The sequence below is a fragment of the Anopheles maculipalpis genome, chromosome 3RL, assembly GCF_943734695.1.
Source record: "Anopheles maculipalpis chromosome 3RL, idAnoMacuDA_375_x, whole genome shotgun sequence".
NCBI classification, from domain to species: Eukaryota; Metazoa; Arthropoda; class Insecta; order Diptera; family Culicidae; genus Anopheles; species Anopheles maculipalpis.
The window spans coordinates 76,143,795-76,167,382 of record NC_064872.1 but is presented as its reverse complement, the minus strand read 5'-3'; the positions used below and the strand labels follow the sequence as shown (position 1 = coordinate 76,167,382).

Sequence of the window (23,588 nt, the reverse complement as noted above, 5' to 3'; positions counted from 1 at the left end):
TTATTCCAAACCGGAAACTTGACTTGGAGATTATGGACAGGAAGTTATCTTGAAGACAGAAAATCAATTCTAAATGTGGAGAATCTTTAACCGAAGGCTCTTCGATGTAGAATTTTGTTTCTTTTAGCCTAGAGGTGTTGAAAGATATTTAACAGATTCATAGCAACGGAAATACATTGGAAACAATGTCGTACAACCATATACTGCAAGCCAAACCTAACGTTAAGTTGAGGGTGTTCAAACCAGTTTGAAGAAACAAAACTCAACTTAGCAGAACTTCATTCCTTTTAAAGATCTAACACATTTAACCTGCCTTGCGTGCTTCATTACCATACGTGCCACAGTTGGTGCCTTAACGCATTCGCCCGCAGTCTAACGTCAACGGAACGGTTTCGGTTCCTTTTCCCAGAATAGGTCTAGCAACATCAACAACCTGAAAACACTTTATTTTTATGTTTACGCCGCCGATGACGACGCTGATGGTAAGCGATGGCCCTTTTTCCCGATCCCGAACAAGGGTCAGAGCCGTTCGATGAGATTTTTATGACGCTCTACAACACGAGAATGGTTGTGACCACCAAAACACCAATTGTTAAACGATTTTTTGGTTTTGTTTAGCCAAAACCCAACAGCCACAGTACAGTTTGCTTGCTTCGTTTGGAAGCGGTAAATAAAAAATTGTTTAAAACCATAAAAAAAACTGTACAGTAACGGTTGGAAGCCATTTTGAGAGTCTTCTCAAACCAGTGCGTGAAGCCTTGTATTCTCCCAATGAAACGATTTTAGCTAAATGAGGCACGGTAAACGAAGGCGTTGTTTCCACCCATTTTGGTATGATGGATCATTGAGTTCTTCCGCACTTTTTTTTATTTTGTCCTGGGAGACTTCCCATGCCCTAGGCGGCGTGCTAATCGACACGGTGTGGGGAGCGTTAAATGCAAACACGTACATCAGAATCTGCTGATGATTTTCCTGACCAAAAACCCCCACCATGCTGCACTAAAAGTAACCCCTCCTGAACCGCATAAACATAATGTTCGGTTACAAATCAACCCAATGAAACCTGGAAACCTGCTTCTAACTTTTGCACCGGTGGAAAAGCTTTTGGCGAATGAGCGAACGAGCGGACGTGCCTTATCGACAGGAATGTCTCACATCTGGCGTGCCACACTCTGCCAAGGTTCAAGGCTTAGTGGAGTTGCCACAAGTAAGGCGAGCACGGTCACAAACGAACCGTGGTCAACGAGCAAATCCATTTTCCTAAAGGGCGAGGGAGAGCGCAAGATTAAGCATAATCCTTGCTCAGTGTAATCCTACCAAGGAAGGGCAGAAAAATTAAATAAAACACAAAGCTGGAAACACCTTACCTAGACAAATTTGCTACCATTCGTCTTCTACTCCTACCTCATAAACTCCGCGGTCCCTAGAGCATGCAGGGAACCTGCAGTTGACGGGGTGGTTGTTGGCTGAAGACAAATGTAACTCTATTTCGTGGTTTACCGGAACATGAAGTCCAAGCATATGGGCCACAACTTTTTTTTTTTTTGTTCGCTTTTGAATCACATGAGTTCAGTTCGAATGTTCCTAACCTCACATTTCCCGTACCAAAACCACAAATAACTACCAGCGACTGCTAGACAGGCTGATGATGCTTGATGTTTCGTTGGCTTGGATGGGTTGTGCTGCATAAATCATCTGCAGAATGGGCCTCCCTGGTGAAGAACCAACGACCCGGTTAGGAAACCTTACTTCAAACCTTCCGGATCAGTTTCGCTGCTGAGCAATATCTCGTAAAATAAGCTTGTCCTGTAGACGAGCGAAAAACCCCGCAAAAAAAAAGAAAATAAACATATCTACTAGGAAGGATGGATAGGAAATTGAGCATATCTCCACTTCTTCGCAAGGTCTAACGCGGTGGTTTACGCTAATTTTGTACCATAAACCATTCACCGAGTGCGATCCCTTTTTCTGGAATTTTGGTTTTGAAATGTGGTTTTGATTTCAGTTCTACCAAAAGCGTTTCTAGCCATCGATCGATTTTTTTTCTTCCAGCTGAATGTGGAAAGACAAGCCTTCGGAGCTAAAACTATGATAACTAACTCTCATACGGAGTTCGTCCATCAGCACGTCTCATCGCGAAGGTATCGCGTTCAACACATGCCAAGCCTTCTCCGCTTTGCAAGAGCCAACAGTAAAAATAACAACATGCAGTAAGACTTCTAGAGAAACCACGCCCGCCACTCGGCCTTGAATGGTTCAACGAGTCCTCCGGACAAGTGTAACGCCACTTTTCTACGTCCTTCGATGGTCAAGTGCTTCTTGGCGCGCTGAGCTAAAGAAACAGGCTCCAAGCAGAACATGTCTCCGAGTGTCAGATTTCGATACGCAACGATGTGTAGAAAACAAAGGTCGTAAATTCGTTTAAAAAAAGTTCAAGCAACATGGTACAGTTAGACATTTATTACTAGCGTCTCTTCAAAGCGGTGATGTAAAGCGAGAGCACAAAGCATCAGTTTTAAGATGGTGTCATTTTCTGAGAAAACGTCAAAATTAACGAATACCACACAGGACGAATCTTTCGAAAAAAGTCTTTGTGAATTGCTGGCGCTTCCAGAGTGGGAATAGCTGGAATAGCTGGCAAACACTTCAAAATATTGTACATAGTTTAACAAATGTTTAGTTACAACTCCTCTTTGCTGTGAGTTTTTTTTTAAACTCAAAATAAATATACCATGAGTCTGAGGACTTGAAGTAAATAAAACCAATGATTGATGGATCATAAAAATGGTACGTCTTTACTATACTTGTTATGGATAATGTGGTCCTGATTGTAGCATTTTTTATCCTTATTATGAATATCCATGCAAGGGCGGTCTGGGCCACCGCCAGACGATAACGGTCCAGTTGGTCTACACATGGCAGTACCGGGTATCGAATCCCACCCGGACGGTTCACCCGTAGTGAGGACTGATTTTGCAACTACGTGGTCTATAATTAAATCTAGCCAAGAAGCCAAGAGTATGATCCTTCATACTACTAATACTACATATGGAACATTTTATATAATTAAGTAAGGCAACTCGTCGCCAAGTTGTCTTATAATGGACATATTGTTTATACAACAATATGACTTTTCCATACGAATGCTTTAACGTAACGCACAACTCTTTGAATTCTTGTTCTATGAATATCAATTCTCAAAACCTAGTCTTGGCAGATTCGGAATGATTCGAATAGGATTGGATCCTGTCAGAGCAAAACAAATCTCCCAAAGCTACGATGAAAAGTCCACCATTCAACCATTCAACGTCAACATATTTTCATCAAATTCTAGTCCCTAACTTTTACCCGACGATTAATTCCCATTAAAGAGAACATCCTACAGCGCAATAATTTAGCAATTTACAAACACTCCAAAAAGCAATTACTATGTGGCGGGAAAAAGTGAGGAAAGCAAAACCAGGTCAATTGCGCTTGACAAGACTCGTCCACACACAAAAAAGCCTGACCAAAAGTTTAAAGCTTGCGGAACAAAGCCAAAATAACACAGGTCTAACAACAATTCTACCCAATTTTTGAAGTCGTTTTGGGTTAGAGAAATGTCCTTTGAACTCAAATGGACAAATAAAATTCCTCATTAATGACGACAAAGCGAGCTGCTAGGATGAAATGGACGGCAAAAACTGTCCACTTGCGTCCCGGCAGTGGTTGCCTTTTCGATGTTAATTAATAATTCATCACAACGGTTGCATGCCGCTTTACCGTGCCCAAACGCAAAAAGGCACAACAGCCTGCCGAACACGAACCTGCAGCCCGGAAGTGTACTACTGTGGCTCAGTGATACGCACCGTTCCACTGGTAATCTTTTCCTGCGTGACATTAGGCAGTAATCGGTAGCAGTGCGTTTCGGAGTTAAGGAAATTGCTGCCCAGGTTTTTGGCGAAAGAGTTACAGCTACCAACTACAAGAACCGAACGGCTGTGTGTCTTTCTTACTGAGATATCCCCAAAAAAGGACATCCTATTTGGACGACATTCGGTGTACAAAAAACCAAACCAACAAATTGAAGTGCCTGGAACAGGAGCGGTGTTTCGTGTGTCTTCTCCCGTACAAAAAAAAGCGCTGGAAAAGCACGATGAAATTTTCCCCGTCTCGCTACGGTCCGCTTTATGGCCACTTTGCGGTTGTTGTGCGCACGTGAATTGTTTGCGGACACCGTATGGTGCTTCGGTGACCCATTTCGTCGTCGTATGCTGCTTCGCCGGGGAAAAATATACCCTTCCAGGCAGTATGGCGGGGGAAAACATCGGCCATTAACAAGCAACCGCAGCGCTGCTACCGCTAGCTGTCGACAAGAAGCAGAAATACAGAATTTAGCGTGCACGTGCACTGTCCACTGTTTTCCTTCCAATTACACATACACACATTAGCTTTAACGCACTCTAGTTCTAAGGCAGCAATCGTTACCCTTTCCAGGATACAATTTTATTGGTCATTTGGGGCAAGCTGCATGAAAATGAGCAACAAAAAAGGCTAAAGGCCACCCCAAAACAAAAGCCAGCTGCTGCGACGTGATTATAGTTTTAATGGGAGCCAAAGGCGAATAAGGTTCTCGGGAAAAATGACACTCAGTTTAACACTTCGCTCTGTGCTGTGCTGTGGGAAATGCCTGTAGAACTCTACATTTTCAAGGTGTACCCGACACCCACGGGATTCGTTGTCATTGATCGATTTAATCCTTTAACTCTCGCTCAAGGCTCAAGGAGTACGGTTTGCGTCAAAAACTTTACCCCCGTGAGAAAGCTCCCGGGATGAAAAACTTTTGTGCGGAACAACTTTAGGCACAGGTACACCGAAAAACTATACACTTGATCAAGAGTTTTGCTACCCCTGTTGTTGTCCGTGTACTTAAACGCAAAACTTTTCCCTACCTTACGCCAGCACCGTTGCAGACAATCCTTTCGTTTAGCAAATTATCAACTACCCAACAACGACAACCAACAGCACTGACACCACCCAAAATGGCCGCAGGAAATTGTTGAAACAATCACTCTTCTTCTTCGGCGCGCAACCACTTCTTGATGGACTGGGGGGAAGAAATTTGGAAAACTTGCTCGATCTTCCGACTTTGCCGCAGGCACACAAATCGTTGTTTGCTCACTTACGGCGCAAGAAGGAATGTTTCTCTTGAGCACAGTTGATTTTAAGCTCATTTCCCTGGAAGCTGGGAAGTTATTAAGCGTTGAAATGGAGCAGTAAAATATTGACATTGGTTTTGGGAAGAGTCTGTGTCTTTGGTGTGGGTGCCTCACTACCTTAAGGGGTTTGGGTTTACATTTTATAATCAATTTACCAGTCATCCATAGAGTCAGGGCCTGCATTCAATAAGTTACGATGAAGTTTGGCTATGAGAGCAAATTTGATAATTGCTGCCGTAATGATTGCAGCACTGTCACTAATAAGAAGCAAATAAAAAGTTAGTTAAAACACATTCCGATCTGATCTTCAGAAGTTCAGAAACATAAGGAACCAATCAGCATTGGCAATTAAATGTTAGCAGCTGCTAAAATTTAAAATATTAATAAATTACGTATTTTAAAATTATTTTAAATTAAAATAAACAAATAGCGCGTTTACTTCAAGACAAAACTAACCAAATTAATTACCCACCAGATTGTCACAAACACAAAAGTGTAAAATAAAAATAGAAAAATCATTCTCAGAGCACATTTCTATTTCCGCGAAATTGCAGAATATTCTAACATTCTAACACTCCCCTGGAAAAAGCGCATTGCAGTACTTGCTGTGCTAATTGGAGGAAAATGGTTGATATCCATGTAGAACGATAGGAACAGAGCGTCCCCATCAATAATGCATAATAAATGTAGGGCAATAGCAGCAAAACATGTCTGCTAGAACTAACAGTAACCGAGCAAAAAAACCAAACGTTCCACACATTGGCACACACCTTGTCCACATGCAGCTCTCGATGTACGCGAATTAAATGCATATAAATAAACATCCCTTGACGATCGATCGATCGTGTTCTAATTCTTTATGCCATTCCGTAATCATACAACCGTATCGGAAAATTCGGGTCACATTCGTTCAATTTTCTACAGCCATTCGTCATCCACAAAGGTTACAATCGCTCTCACACCATTGCCAAGTGGAGCGCTTTTTCCATCTCGACTACCGGGACGTACGCAACTTTTCTTACTTTTCAGATCATCGTCGCAAATGTCTTTCACGATTTAGTGGTTTTGGATTTGAAGCGGTTTTGCTTGCTTTTGCTTGAAAAATAAATGCTACATTTAGCTGTCATCTTTGACTCTCTTAATACTCTTTCCTTAGGTCAGAGGGTGCGCCACAAACCCGTCGGCCAGGTCGTTTAGAATCATGACGCGAAACGCATAAAGCCGACCGATAATTTACGCTTATGGATTTTTGCTGTCCTTTGGGCGAGGGATGTGATTAACTGTATAAGTAGCTGATTTACGATCGGTATGAAAAGAATGGCCTGATTGAGTCTGCTTCCCTTTTTTCGATGATTTCTTCCCTAAGGGCACAGCATACGGGTGTGTTTAACTGTGGAACGATATCGGGTTCGGGTTTGACTTACAAACACATAAAAAGTACTCAATTTCAACAACCTACACAGCGAAATACACAGCATTTCATTGCTGGGGGCCCGGACAAACCCGTACCGAGCAACACACAGGAGGAAGTCATAAAGTCATGGTGAATTAAGGAAGAATATTACCATTTCGAGTATATGTTTACGAGCACAGCGAGTCGGCGCGAAAGTGTGCTTAAGGAAATCATCGCAAAAATTGAAATATTTACCACCTATCGGTGCCGGTCAACAAAAACTTGATGTTTAACATTAAAACAGGAAGGGAAATATATGATGGATAAGATAATAAAGAAACAACATGAACGAATGTGGTAGTAAATATCGTGTTTGTTTGCAGGCAGGCAGGCTTAAATGAATTTAAAAATGTCTATACATGCAGCAAAACATTTAATGATCAATTTTCCTGTCAAAAAAGAAATATAAAATAATTATTGAAGCTGTGAGCATTGGCTATCCAACTACGTGGTAACGCCAAGACTCGTAAATCATTAGATGGCCGGCGAGACCCCGAAGGTCGTTAAGACACGAAGATGAATTATTTTGCTTTGAAACCTTAGAGTTCTTCATATAGATTATTACAATATTACATTAAAATACACAATAAATCGTATTCTTCTTTTTGAGTAAACGACCTGTTAGGTCATGCCGGATAGTTAAATCCTCACTACGGGGGAACGATCCAGCTGGAATTTGTCGTGTGAAGACTGGCGCCGCTGTCGTCTCCACCACCGGACCATCCATCGTGTGCGAAACATACAAATAGCAGTCAAAGCCTACGGCCATGATTCATCATTCAACCATGCTTCATCGTGAAACCACCATGACGCCTTTGAAGCACCACGTCTCCCCTTCTGAGCTTCAGAAGTTCATTCATGAATCGTTCGAGCTGTTGTGAGAGCAAACCTGGGCAAATGGGGAAGCAATCGGATGACGCCTTCCATTCGACCCCAACCGGATTTGCGCGTCCCTATTCACACCGATACTGGGGGAGGGGGGTAAGATGCTTTAAACATAATTTAAAAAAAAAACCGGTCACCGACTGAGGGTAATTCGCGGAAATTATGCACTTCCCGTACGCTTCACGTTACGGCCCATCTGTGCAGACGATGACTCACCTTCAAACATGTGCAACACTTAACGGTAGCCTGGCGAATGGTATCTAGTGTGGAGTCTTTGTATACCGCCCCCTTTTAGCCGAGTGTGCAGAAACCAACTATTTGCTACACTTTCAAAGGTGTGTATCCACCCGCGTTCTTATTTACACTAATTGATCCGATAAGCATCGTGTCAGCGGTAAAGTCACTAGAGCTGTACCACTTTTAATGCCAATAATTTCTTGTGTCGTTCACATTATATTTTCAATATGCAATCGAGCCTGCGTTCAGATATTTCTTGCACTAAAGTATCCCACAAGACACCATACAATTGAAGGTTATGGTTTCTTGGCTGACAGTTTGCATGGGCACACTATTAACCAGAGATCGATTTCGCTCCCAATGTACAAGTTCGCTGTTTACCTTTCAATAGCGTAAACGCAGTTTCAATCATTATAATTGCTGATTGCATTGCTGGTGTGTAAACCTAGCCTCTATCTAAGCACCATCTGTATCTCGGGAAAACATACATAACCTATCAAAAATATATCCTTTCAATCCGCATCCAAAGGCTTACCCACTGTCAACTGCTTCAACTACTTGAACGAAGCACGTATCCACCTTCGCATGATGGAGGGCGACTTCACCTCTCGCTTCTTCTCTACAGCGTTCGCCCGACCATAACCTATTTGTACCATAAATGGACATTTTGCTTCGGCGATACGTCAAATCGACGTCATCATTCGTTCGGCGGTACGACAGACACGGCGCCACTGTCCGTAGCTCTCGACACATTACGGAAACGTTTGTTGTATTCAACTAGGCTGGATAATTAATTTCAACTGCTGCTGCTGCCTGGAGCATTGAGACAACCATCTCCGTACTGTCGCGCACTGTCTGCCTTCGAAACGATCGGCAAGATCCGAACGAATGCAACCTATTCCCTCGCATTAGGTACCGTACCAAGAGTACGATGACGACGACGTACGACACCGGTCAGTGGGTTAGTGTAAGAAGCGCCGTACCATGCTTCAGCGAGTATTTTTGTACCCAGCAAGCATCGGAGATTGAGAAATAACGATTCCTATTTAGCGAAAAGGCGAATGGATCATGAATAAAGTTCCTTCATTCTGGTTTTCCACACGCTACTCCGTTTAATGGCTGCTTGTCTAGCCTCCAAAATGGTCCACAGCAAGCTTACTTCTCCTGCACGTAGCGTCTTGCAAATGCATCATCTGAATACTGTCCGTGCAATGTTACGTTACGCTCTTGTAGTATGGGAGCATAAGCACGTTTTAAATTGCAACGAGGCCATAAACATCAACGCTTCTTTTTCACCTCAACGTGACGGAACTTGCACTCGACACGAGATGTTAACAGGTAAGCATAACACATGGCCATCATCTTGCTGGCTCACCGATGTGCACCAAAACTTTACCGATTAAGGCAGAATTAACTTTTCCATGAATCGATTAGTATACATGGATTGCCACTGAGGTTTCATTAAGTGGTCAACTGTTTCTGGGTATGAGGATGGGAGAACAAACTTACTACTTTGTCCAAAACTATTCCTGCATCCTTTGGGGATATGGATGGAGAGCTTACACCAGATCGAGATTATCGTCGCGTGGGAATTGGCTGTTCGTGACCGGAAATCCGAAACACTCCTACCTGGATCTCACCCCACTGCGCTGCCTTCTTCTCACTTCATCGCTATCCACATGCAGAGCAAGGTAACTTGTTGGTAACTAGCCACAGGTAATCGTGTATCCTTCGAAGCGAAAACCAATATTAGACGATCTGTTAATAGACGCCCATATCACAGGCCCGTAATAATCTCATCGAATGCCTGTGTCCCCAACGAACGATGCCCATCTGTTACCCACAAAACGGTAGTAACGGTCAGCCATTGACTACACGCATCTTACGTACGTATCGTTTTCTTTCCAGAGACCTACCGATAACCTCCAATAAATCAATAAATCAGGTTCTATCAGAGCCATCATTACATCATCCCCAATTACATGCTGTATTCCCGTGTATTCCTGTGTATTCAAGAAGCTTTGTCGACCTAATCACTAGAACTAAATTTGATCAACCAAGCAGATTACGGCCAAAAAAAAAACACACACACATTCACCATTGGCCATCTATGTCCACTAGAAATACCTGTCACTTTTATACGTCCCATTACCTTTTTGCTGGGACTGCGTGTGTTCAGACCATGCGAAAGGACCATCTCCATAAATTATGGAGATGCACACCGAACCGATTTTTCACCCGGTTATAGTGTCCCTTTTCTATGGGCACCGCATTGTTTCCGCCTTCATCTATATCTTCTTCAAAGCTGCCTAATATCAAGGATTCATTCATTTGATGCTCCTTTTCTTAACCATGCACCAACAGCAAGGTCATGCAGTAACACTGCCCGGACTCGTCGGGAAATCGTGGAATAACACAACTTAGGGTATTGTAAGAAGCAAAAAAAAAAACAAAAAAAGAAGCATTTGGGGCCAATAAACTGTCCCGCCGAATACGGTGAAGCGCGCTTCTTTGGGATAACATAAAAAATTCAAACCCCTCACGGGAAGAAGGGTATTAGGACAACCAAACGAAATGCCGACCATTCGTTCAAAGTAACGAAAAACTAACAAACAACATCGGGGCGCAGGTTGTTGTTGATACTTTGTTTTCATCATCATCCACCACAGTCCAACCTTGTGCGCCAACAGTGGACGGTGAACCAACAACCGCCAGCACCATATCGGTTAAAAGATTTATGCGACGAGGTTATGGAGAAAATTAAAGGGCACCCACGATGATGGTGGGTGCTCGTCCTTTGACTGCGTGCGTGTGTGTGTACACGACGGGGTCCTTAAAGCGAGTAGACCAACTTCAATAAAATTATGTAAGTCGAACACGATGAATCCTAGCTACAATTTATCGACAGTAGCTGGGGCCGCCTTTTTCATCTGTCATGGGCTTGTTGAATGTTTGTAATCGTTACATTGCCTGCAACAATACATTGTTGCTGACATGTTGGGTTGGGATTGAAATAACAGATGAAATTATGGCACCATTAATGGAGACTTATTAAGAGGCTTTTAGCAGTGATAAACAGTTATACTCCCGCAAAAAACCTTTCTATGAGAATCTCTTGGTCCACTCTCTATCATTCTAGTACTTTTCCTATTATTTTCATAATGTAGCGACTATAATTTTAGGTCGAGGATTACCATAGAATATCATTGTAATGTCAACACTGTTGCGAGACCGTCTAGGGATCTCTGGAATGGTTTCCCTTCAAGAAACTGCTCAGAAGCTTACAGTTTTTGCAGATTTTAATCATAAAGGATGCTTCTTACAGCTCAACAGACCAATCTTCAACATAATGATGAATACACGAAGAGATGTTCTTACTCAAAAAATATTTTTCGATGAATCTGTATAAAAATGAGTTATAAAAAACTGCAACATTTTTTATTGCATTACATTCTTATGTCAAATCCATCTTAGGAAACTATAATTGTTGTGCAGTGACATGGAGTGCTGAACTTCTTTCAGTTAAATTAGCTAATTGAAATGCAGAAGCAATCCAATGTCTCTTGCCTTGTGTGATTGCTTTCAATTTCACTACGGCAGTCCACACCGCACTTGAAACTGTCACTCATCATTAGGCAACATCATGAGATCATCACCTCTCTTCAAATGCACTTTCTTGATCAATTTACCCTCTACACATGCACCCACATGTGTCTACCGATCATTAGCAAATGTGCCGCAAATGCGTGTCTGTTCCACTTGAATAGCGCACCAACCATCAACCATCGGAGAGATGTCGCGCCGCGATTGGGACACCCGTGCCAATGTTAAACGCAACAAATCACACACAACAACCATCGATCATGTTCATCGATCGGTGCCAATTATGCAAAGTTTGCCAACCCCGACACGGTACGACCAAGCGCGCAACAATGCGTAATCTGCATTCAATGAACTCGCGTCACAAACGACGAAAGACCGCATTACTGCATTTGCATACCTCTTGTTGTACATGGATTTTTTTTTTCATCCCTAAGTCCTTCTCACATCACCCTAAATGGTGTTAAAAAGATGCATCGGCCGGCGCCGCCGCTAGCCGCCAAGTTCGTGCTCAAGTCGCTCTCGGGAGGGCACAACAACACATTCCCATCCGATCATCAGAACTCGATCACTAAATCATCGTTCGGTCAATCTTCGGCAAAACGGGTGAACTGGAAGCTACCGGCATGCAACTGCAACATTCATGCCCCACGATGGAAAGATTTGCAAGCTTAGAATGTGACGACCGTCTGCAGAACTTGTTTCCAGGAACTTGTTCCCCTGTGTGGTGGAGCAGTAGTAGCAGGGGGTGGAGGGCTCAGCGAACATGATCAAGCTTTGCCAATCGGCAGTTAAAGAGCACCGACGGTTCAGGTGGAATGTGGTGACTGAAAAGCCCGGTACGGCAGGTTCGGATATTTCTGAGCTCTGATCTCATCTTGAAAGCCCGAGCAGAGTTGAGCGGTTAAGCGCGCGTGTGCTTTGCTTGCATTGAGCGTACCATTATTACAGTGGTGTGAATAAAGTTCAACATTGTGCACTGGAGCAATTAATCTGAATCTTATTCTTAATCAGTCTTATTGAAATTTAGATTATATTCTTAAATAGGATGTAGAGATTCTTAAACTTCGTATCCAGAGTATGGCATAACGATTACAGTGACTCACATAAAAATTCCTATTTCTTACGACGACCTTTAAAATCTCCCCGAGTGTGGGCGACCTGCCTCTATCCATTTATCCTTCTTCAAGGACGATCACACCTTGCCTGTTTGCAAAACCGGATGTCGTTGAACGGTCGGTTTTGCCATCATATTTCAACTTCCCAGACACTTGACAGACCAGTCCTGGCCGTCCGTCGCGATACGACGCAGATCAATATAATCAGTCAAACTAGTTGCCCGCTTTAGGGCTACGGCATCACGACCGAACCAGCGAAGAAAAAGCTCCCCGATTTGCCGTGCAGAACAAACGGGTAGGATGGCCTTCGATGAAAGTATATTACCTTCATCACGCCTCCCCGGTTCATTTTCCTGCAAGCGATTGAACCTTGCAAGGATACTCTACTGCCAGGAGGGAGCTACAAAGAAAAACGGCGCGTAATTGGAAATAATTGTATGGTATTAAGCAACGAAAATTACCATTTTCATACCAAAACCTTTCGGCGTATTTCTCTTGCGTTTTTTTTTTTACTGCTGCTGTTGCTCATCTTCTTCATCGGTAATCGTTTCATTTAATGCTGCCTTGCAGGCAGTGTCTTTGGTGTCTGTGGTGAGAATGGCAATCTCGATCCCCGAAAGTATTGCTGAAGATGAAACTACACTCCACAGCACAAAAGCTTCACTTTTCTGCTCCTTCTTTTTCCCCCCCTACGGTGGGAAGAAAGTACACGCATAAATGAAAGTTACGACTAACAAACTGCACAAGTTGGTGTGCTTTTTGCTTGCGTCTTTGGTTAGCTCCACTGCAGGGAGTGGGAAACAAACAAACCCGGCACCAGGTTTTACGACATCAATTTTTCTTCACTATCACATTAAAATGGGATGCTGCTTCAACGGCGGACGCTGTGTATCAGCAGCGTCAGTAACAGGTTCAATAATATTTGATTGTTTTGTTTTTCGGTTCCCTTTTGCTCGCTCGCGTCTCCACTTTCATTTGGGTTTTATAGTTATTGACCATTTTTATTGACTTCTTGCACCATTTGTCATTCGGTTGTCTGTTTCGTTTACTTAAAGTGAGCTTTAAATTCAACCATTGAAAAAGTTTTTAGGATGAAAATATGCACAGAGTTTCTTCAATTCTCGCTTTTTGATTTTAAATTGATTGTACACTCGGCTAAGAGTGGCGTTAGAAAACTCACAACTGTCAAATAGACATACAAACGGAGCAAACGGAGTGGCATGGGTGTGACTTCATCCGAAACGGACTTTTATTACCCACACACCCCATGAAAGGGGCACACCGGGACAGCCTCAAGCCATTGATTAGATGAAGCTAATTTTAAGCTCATTAGCACCCGTCACAAGCGCTCGAAGGGTCCAGTTTGTCCGGGAGAAAACATAATCAAAAGAAGAAACGCCAAATGTACTTCCCTGGAGGGTTCCAGAAGAGAATGCACCGTATGCCTGGTAAGTTAGACACATGCTAAAGAATGTCTGGAAACGAAACCAGGACCACCATCGACATTTAGCTGCAGAGAATGGGAGATCGATCTGTAGAGATACGGATGGCCCAAAGTACACAGAAAAATGGGAACGGTCGCACGGAAGCTGCAGATAGATCTCGCTTGAAGCATGATAATCTGTTTGTTCAACAAACGTGGGGAAGAACACAGCACCAAAGCCAATGTTGGACAGACTTGACCCCCAACCATGCTGTCAACACCATGAGCCTCATGAACACTTGCGAAGCTAGCGATGGTGGACAACCTTCATTCTAATGCCGGATCCTAGAGACAGATAATCAAAGAAATAAACAAATCCGGCAGGTGTTATAAACCTTATTTCTGTAACACCACTACAAGAGTGTCCGAGACATTCCAGACTTTTACTCTTAATTGTTTTTAGTACAATTTTAGTACAACAAACAATTTCTAATTCTTATGATATTTTTGCTGAGTTTTATGTCCTATTTTACAAAATTGATCCAACAACATTTAAATGTAATGCAAACGTCAAAAACGGAATAAAGTAATATTGAAGAGATGCCTCATTCCTTTGACCTAAAACCAAATACTCCCTCTACCCCTGTCTCTTACAGTTCCAGCAACTCCCGCGAAAAGAATGAAAATATGTTTCTTGCCAAAACCTCTCCCCTTAAGGATTTGCAATCACGTTATGCTGAGAATGATGAATAATGTAAAACATTCATTCACATCGCGCTCTAGTCAAACCATTTGTGCATTAGCTTTTCGCTCTTGTACTCCCGTCTCAAGTCGTAATTTTCACTCCGACTGCTAGAGTATAGCAAATTTCGCCATTATTTTCTTCGTTCGGATATTTGTGCTTGAATCTCTCCTTTTGCGTTCCTTTTTTTTTTTTTTGTTTGTGCTCCACAATCATTTGAAAGAATTTTCCCCGAGTTTGCACAATTCCACAACCGAGCACCAGGAGCATGATAATGATCCGGCAGCATGAAACGCATGAAAACAAACGCAACTCGCCGCCAGTAATGGAAACATGGAACAGTTTTTCTACAACGAATCAGACCGGAATGGGAAGAATAAGGCGTGGATCTATCTCAGAACGTGGAGAGCCGGTTCGGAAAGGATGGGGATGACTATTGTAAAGGATCCTTAAATTGAAAACGGAACGGCGTTTTTAATTAGCCGTTTCGGTTAATTAGAAAAGCAGTGAAATAATGCTAGAAGATGCTTATTAGGGGGCGATCGATAACGGAGGGGAAAGATAGGAAGGAGGTGCAAACATTTGCATACCAATATTAAGACAAGAATACTGTGCGCGAGGACTAACTCTTGGTTTGTAGAATTTTTTTTGTAGACAGAAAGTCCTCCTAGCGATCAAACACTAGCAGATAAGCATAAAATATTCAAGTGCAACTTCAAAATTCGTTCTATTGCATTTCTAATACAGTAAGTAAGATTCAACTCTAGGTCAGTCTGCATAATCCAAACCAACTGTTTTCAAAGCATTTCTTCACGACGGATGACCGCATGACCATCGACATGCGCTACCGAGCGTTAGAAACAGAAATCAGGTTTTTCTTTTCCCTTTTCATAGAATATAGCTAAGAAAGCATCATCATAGGGCGGCTCCCCGTAGACCGCACTGGAATACTACACACCCTCCCCCCCCCCTCTCTCTCTCTCTCTCTCTCTCTCTCTCTCTCTCTCTCTCTTTCTACCAAAGATAATGCTGTTTGAAATTCCATTTCCTTACAGCCTTTCCAGTTGTCACAAATGCATCTCACGACCGTCGACGCCAAGCTCTCGGAAGGATGTCAAGCAGGGCAGCGTCTTCTATAAAGGTTATATAGACACACACACACAAAAACTATCCGTTCCGGTACGGTTGGTACCATATTTCGAAGCAAAATGGACACTAACGAACCGTCAACGAAACAGAACCCACAGGCGGTAGCACAGAAAAGTCTCGCTTCTAGCGTAGAATCCCTTCCCAGACTAGCACAAGAACGATGAGAAGCAAAACAGTTGGAAAAGAAATACAGACACGTGGAGCCCAGGGTATACTCGTGGAGCATAGGTCCAGATGGCATCGAAAAGACATACACACCCGGTCAGTGAAAAGTTTCCCCTGGAGTCCACAAAAAAAAAAAAAACCGGTCAAAGGCTAACACGAAGCTCTGCCCGGTAAGAAAGTGCATCCTATCATCGAAGAAATTGAACGCCGATGCGGAGACGCAGAAGGTCAACATCATGCATCGAATGTGACCTCCGATTTTTGGGGCGGTTTAGCGATGGTTATCAGTGTTTAGTGAAAAGGAGAAACGCAAGCACGATCCAATCTAAAATCATCCCTTGGAAGTTGCCATCTCACCGATCGATTTCGATAGTGAGAACGAATCGTCGTACAAATCGTTCCAACACTCACTCCTCTTCACATACATCAGACCGCAGTTTCGCTTAGTCTCGCACTCGTACACTTAATAAAACATCAACAAACAAACAACAACCTCAACATGTCTGCCATTGCTTTGGACAGCGATGGTTCCGGTGATAAGCGATTTTTTTTTCTCTCTTTTTATTTTTTTTTTTTTGTTGCGCAATGTGTGTTGTTTTTTGTTCGTCGGACACAATCTTCACACTCCAACTGGACGGAAAACTTCACTAGTCTCGATCGAAATCCGAAAGCAGTTAACGAGCTGCAATAACAATAGAGCGAGAACAAGTTGTAGACAACAAGTAGGGTGTTCTGTCGGGGTTGGTTTCGTTGTCTGAGAACGAGACCATTTCTTATGTTTGGTCGTTTATTTTTATCACCGTCCGGTTGTGGATAGGACAAAGAAATAGTACGGTGTACGGTGGCTTCAGTTTGAAGCGTAGTCTTTTGCGGTAGCCTAGAGGTGTTGTTCTTATCATTCAGAATTTAATTAAAAGCATCTCCAATGGTGCGGTAGCTCATATGATTGATGAGAATGTGAATACTATGGCATTCTTCCGTAATTTTGATATCTTAATATACGGTGCTAGAATGTACATTTTTAAGATCGTTTCAATTTTTTATTTAACTTTGCTAAATATGTTGCTGAATACACATATAAAGAGGAATATGTATCACAGGTTGGTACGATAAATAAGACACCAGATTACTAAGTAGTATTCATGTGAATACTACTGTAGGGTGGTTTAAGAAGCTGAGAAAGCTCCTCCGATCTTGACACGGCAAGATCGGGTTATCGTATACCGTCTGAACCGTTTCCCCATACTCTGAACCGACTATACGGGTGATATCAAGGCTAGGGAAGCCAGAAATGGCATGCCAAGACCTCTTGAGGTTACAGTGAAAGTAAACAATAAATAAGAAAGAATAAAATTTATGCATAAACTTCACCTGGAAGCTCAGTTCCTCGGGAAAGATGGTTATATCTAAGATAATGAGAAACTACTGTTTTACTGTAAACTTTTCTCGTCTTCTCATACACTTAATAAATCACATTATCTAAACATGACATAGCAAAATAATCTTCCAGCTTAACTTCCAGTATATATACATAGAACATACGACTGGATAATGAGATTACAGAACAGCAGAGAAGTAATTACGGGTATTTTGAAAAGAAAATACTCTTAACTTTGTCTTTCACACAACACAACGCCTACGGCAACTTATAAAACAAACTTAAACATAACACACAACAATCAAAAGATGAAAATTTACCCTGCCTGATTGAGAAGATTCAATAGCACCAGCAAGACATCAATCACAGTACGGTTCAAAAGGCATCTCCCATTTCATGGAAGCGGTAAACATGTGGTCACAATTAGATTATTATGTTTGATGTTCGCGCCAACGAGCGCGGGAGCGTTAAAAGGGCGACAAAATGTTGCGTGCATAGTAAACATGCGCTGGCTGAAGATGAAAAAAACGAGATCCCCGTCATCCTACCGCACACACTGGAGCTGGTGTATGCAGGAAAGCCGAATAATTGAAGGAGAAAAGCCCTAAAGGATGTAAACAACTTTTTTTTTCGGTTTGGAACAGGGGCAGACATAACGATACGCGGCCGGGAAGACCATATTTCGTAGAAATCCTCCAAATTCCAACCGCGCCAGTTTTGTCGGCCCTCTGGAGCGTCGGCCCAACAAAGCAAGAAAGCGACACACCATCACGCCTGGCACGCACTTTAAATCGAACGCGACAATTCTGTCCAAAAAATCCAAAAATGGGGAGAAAAAAAGAAAGTGTCACGTGTGATCATTTTATAACGACCTTCCAATCGCTGCACGCTAGCTGTCATATTTAAGATGCCATATATTTATAACTAAGTGATAATTTTACTGACATCATACAGAGAAAGAACTCACACGTAGCTGTTACGATCGCACCATATTAGCTACATTTAATCGAACCATTTGCTTTTCTCTCTCTCTCTATCTCTCGCCTCATCATTGTTATTCTGATTTGAACATAAATTTTTAGCTTAACAGGCGGCACATGCTCAGTGGCAGCAACATAATGGAGAGGGTGAGAAACCCATGCGCATGTGTCACAGATCAACAAGTCCCAACTCCCTAAAAGTGAGGTGGAAATGACCTCCGACAATGGTGAATCCTTCCCAAAAACGACAAAGGTAAGCTCTAAAAGAGCACATAAAGGAGAGGCTTTTTTATTATAGGGATCGAAAAACGAACAACTGTGTCCACAGTATTGACCGTTCATAAATCAACAGCACGGTGAACGATCGTTAATAAATCCTAATAACCACCTGAGGGAACCCACCCTTAGGAAAAAAAATGGACAAACGATTTATGCGATTTGAGGTTTAAATATACAACTAATTTATAGCTTTAAGGAAATTCCCGATAAAGGTTGGATCTTTTAGAATTAAAATAAAAAATAGCATGTAAAAATAATAAATAAAAATATCATGCACCCAGGGAATGTTTTCCTTTACCTGCACAAGCCGTGTTTGTTTTAAGCTTTAAAGCTCAAGACAACCCTCTAAAGTCAGCCAGGCTACACACACTTCTACACATGAGACAATTCTAACACATGTTTCAATGGTCATCCCCAACTACTACCCCGCTACAGCATCTTCCACATCTTCCACTTTATGAGCAAAGTGGTACGTCTCAATGGGTACGGCAAACATGGCAAAGTCATAAAGCACCATTCCCTGTTGAGATAAGTTCCGCTCCAGCAAAAAACATGGCTGTGCCAAGCGCTGCTCAGACAACTGCTTACTTTCTCCGACAAACTTTACCGACTCTGGGCAGGTTCCATGACCCTCAACGATGCCAACCCGACGCCATTACTGGACGCAAGTGCATATGATATGCATCAACAAGTTGCTGAATTACACACTGGTCGCATCTCCCATTTCGGGACATTCCATAGTTTTGTGTTTGTAAACCACATAGCGATGGCTCTCCATCTCGTTATGATCGTCTTCCCGTTCGGTTATTTGAGGTTATCACACATCAAGTGTTTCGGTTTCAAACCTGTGCAAGGTGTGGTCGATCTAAAATATCGAAAAAAATGAGAAGTAAATGAGATGTTTCGATACATAAGCAAATATGTTTAAAGACGGTTTAAAGATGTGTCACGGGACGGTCAATATTTGGTGACAGCAATATATCTGACCGGTGACATCTTTTTTTTCTTCTAATGCACTGCTTGCACCTTTCTGTCCTCTTACCCTAATCGATAGGTTTTTTCATCGGCATGTTCATGTATATCAATCGGCATCCTCAGATAGCAGGTTTCTTTTTATCGGGCCACTAAACCACGAATAAACAGTGTGGTAGCCACCACACAGACACCTCAGCTTGAGGGCATCCATTTTAATAGCAAATCGCATCCTCTCCTCCTCCAAGTTTGTTTGTACAAACTACAAACATGTGTTTTTTTTTTCAAATCTAAAGCTCTTTTTTCGGCACATGAAAAGAGACACACCAAAGCCACACGTATGGAACGGAACGGAACCATGTTCCGGTACTGGTTGGTTAACGAAATCGGAGAGGTGGAAATGCACCCGGAGGCAGCAAAAGCAAAAGGTAAAAGACCTCACCGGTCGGTTACAGTCACAATGGCGGTCCTTATCTTGCAGTCGAACACGCAACGGGCACACAGTTTATCCGTATTTATTGACATTTTCCATTCCGTTTTCCACACCTCATTCGGCATGCCGTGTGAAACGAATCTTGAAATATGAAGCGTGAAATATGTGACATTGTGTACTCAATACCACCAAATTAGTTTCTCTTCACAAGTGGCTCTATATTGAAAAAAGGAACGACGGAGAAGTCGCCGGTCTTCACAAGACAGGATCGGGATTCTAATCCCATCTGGACCATTTCCCCGTAGTAAGATCTTGACTATTCAACTACAAGGTGTCGATAAGTCTTTTAATTGTTCGCTTCAAAATCTTCAATATATTTACTCAGAAATTTTTTTTAAGGAATGGCTCCTCCAAAATCAAAAATTTTATAGAGAACAGACGAGGCGTAGTAGGTCCAAAAAGAGATAGAATTGCGTCCGATGGCAAGACCGGCATATAGCTCGTAGATACTAGGATCGTCGAGAACCGAGGACCTCTGCAGAACGCAAAGACTGCGAAGCAGTTGATGTGCCTAATAGATTAGGTTAGGATCATATTTTTTCTCTAATCATGCGCAACTGATCTTTATTTATCAGTTATCAGCCAGAACTTCCCTGCATGCTTTAAAAATTTCTCATTCGTCCTTCTATAGAAAAACAGGACAATCTTCTTACTGATAAGTTTAAAGATAAGTCAAAATTTATAGAGAAAAACTGTCACTCTACCATTTCTCAGGCGGGATTAGCCAGCATAGCCACTTGGAAATGCTCAAAGAAATAAAAAAGTGGATTAGTTCATTAGAGCACTGTCTAAAAGCGATACCGAAATTGTTATTATGATAGCGGTTGACGCTAGGGTGGGACCCATCATCATCAGCAGCAGCTGCATCGCAACTATCGCCTACAGTCAGCGTATTCTTTAACGCCATTGTATAGATTGCCAGATTATACGGCGAGGCACGACAGCCGAGGTTCATAATAAAACGACTCACACTTGCTCCCGGTTCGTGATCCTGTCCTTGTCACCTGACCCCGCTTACTGATTGCTAAAACGGTTTGCTCTACACCTCGCTCTCGCTTGGATGGATTAAACGTTGATTACAGTTTGGGCGAATCCTTACTATCACCACTACACGTACGCGAAAACGCATAAAAGCTACTTCCTCCGTGCGCACTACACTTTTCACAAAGGAACCGAAAACCGAGCGGAAGTTATCGTGATTCCCTCGGTGAGTATGGTGAAGCCAACAACCCCTTAAAGCTCAGGAAGTATGCTGTGGGTTACTTTCCAGACCTCGCAGTCCTCTCGATATTACTTTAATGCTTTTTCCTCGTTGTCCTAAGAGAGATAGCGAAAGCGAAAGAGCGAGCCGTTGACTGAAAAGCATCTCAATTCACCACTAAACCCATGCACGAAAGCAGGATAGAATGTGCTTGATAATCCCACCTCATACTTAATTCAGAGACCGGGTTTTGGGTTGACTGGCAGAACTAACTTCCCACTATATACGTTCCGGTAGAAGCACAAACTTCCCTGTGTTCCGCCATAAAAAACGATGAGTTAAAAAAAAAAAGATAATTTTCCCTTGCTGTTTTTTCAGCTTTCTCCTCCTCCTTCAGCATTCTACTTCCTTTTGTACACTTTACTTTTAGCCGCAATATGGCAGTCGTGCACTTAAAATCGGACTTCCGTTCGATGAAGACACAGCATCCAGGCTACCAAACTCAATGCTTCTCGGTGTGTTTGCAGATCGAAATTTTTTTCCTGTCAAATAGCTTAAAAAGAAACAGCCTTTCTGTTTTAAGAGGCTGAATGGTCCCAAAAGGGGAGTGGTGCTCCAAACTGTTGCATTTGGAGAATGAACCCAACTAGGCACTTTCGCATGTTGACATCCGAAAAAAAGGGGTTCCAACACTTTCGTTCTTATCCAACAACAAAAAAGCGAGAGAATAAATCAAAGCTCAGCTCGCAAAGGAAGGTTGAAGGAGCTTTTAAAGTACTTGGGTTTACGTAGAAGAATATCCAATCTCACTCTGATATGTAGTCAACATTTAAAACTGGTACTTACCTGTTCCTTGGCCGTACCGGCAGGCTGTTGCGTGTCCGGCAGTTGTTGCAATTCCGTCAATTCCGAAGCACCATCATCCTCATCATCATCCTCCACAATCGTCGATTCGCCATTTTCTAGCTGTTCTGAATTTTCCGGCACAGGTGAACAATGGTCCGTTACTACACTACTACCCGACGCAATCACTGTTGAATGAACAAGAGCAGGCTTCTCTTTCACCTCTTCCAGCACACCTGCCTCCTTCTCCTCCTCTTCGTCATCATCTTCACCCATCGCTAGTAAATGCTCCAAAGAAGGACGCACTGGAAATACACTACCGGTTAGGGATGCAGGTTGCTCCATGGCGTGTGGATTGTGTATCACAGTATTACTTGTATGTAAATTGGTCACGGTCCGAGAATGAATTCTAGTGGTTCGAGAATTCGCTCCGTTCAACAGATGATTACATAATTGAGTAAATTCGCAACACGGTCGATGGAGAGAAAGCACACCGAAAAACACGTCCCGAAAATGTGTCCCGCGCGCACCTTTCGCAACCTACACTAAAACGCACGCCCGAATCGACCGGCACACGCACCACGCACACACGAAATACGCGACATCTACAGAAAGGACGATGAATATTCTATTCACCAGCACCGCACGCCACCGTAAACTAGACAACCTTGCCCTATCGTAACAGCGAGAAATCAATTGCACCTGCCCGATGGGGCACAAAACGAGTCGGATCGGAACTAAAACTATCGATATCCACACCGCACGATAAACGAGTACGAGAGCAGACCGTGAAAACGCGCGCCTATACACACACCTATGGAATACAACACTACACCCGTCCGGCTTCTAGCTCTCCTTTCCTCCTTTTCAAGTAAAAAGGACTCGCAAAAAAAACTCTATACACCGAGATCGGAACTTCTTGCCAGACTCCGGTGCGCCAGGACGAGAAACGTACTAAACCTGCTGCCACACAGCATACAGTTTTGCACGCGTTTTTCCCGAGACTCAGGAACTCGGAACTTCGCTACGGATCGTACGAGCGTATGTCGTCGTTCGGCTTTCGGAATGGCGGCGGCTATATTGGGTTGCCATTCGTTTTACCGTTCACCAGGAAAAAAATAGGGTTGAAACTCAGACAGTACGTAAGTTCCGGAGTTATCTTAGGGAATGGGAAATCCGTCCCCACCTCATTTGCTTCAAAATCACAACAATTCACCAAAACGGGCAATGGTAGCGACACCCGCGCTTGGAGGTTTTCACACGCGCACTAAAACTCGGAAACTTTCCACGCTACATTACGTTGGAGTTGATGTCGGGATGCGCCGTGCCTAGGGCAACTACGTACAACGGTTCGTCCAAAACAATCGCGTAATGTTGTCTGCCACCACCTGCCGAACCTGCCGAGTCTGCACTAGATATACCCGGCAGGACAATCGGCGGATGAAAAACTAAACGAATTACACCACACTGGT

At 42.9% G+C, this 23,588-nt stretch overlaps 1 protein-coding gene across 1 annotated transcript in view; it reads right to left on the bottom strand.

Annotated features, from left to right (window-relative positions):
* Positions 1 to 22,461, bottom strand: part of LOC126561593 (breast cancer anti-estrogen resistance protein 1) — a 112,370-nt gene extending 89,909 nt beyond the window's left edge. Inside the window, exon 1 of the mRNA XM_050217837.1 lies at positions 22,120 to 22,461. Coding sequence (XP_050073794.1) covers positions 22,120 to 22,461 — 342 coding nt within the window. The remainder of the gene's footprint in view (positions 1 to 22,119) is intronic.
* Between the last annotated feature and the right edge of the window lie 1,127 nt (positions 22,462 to 23,588).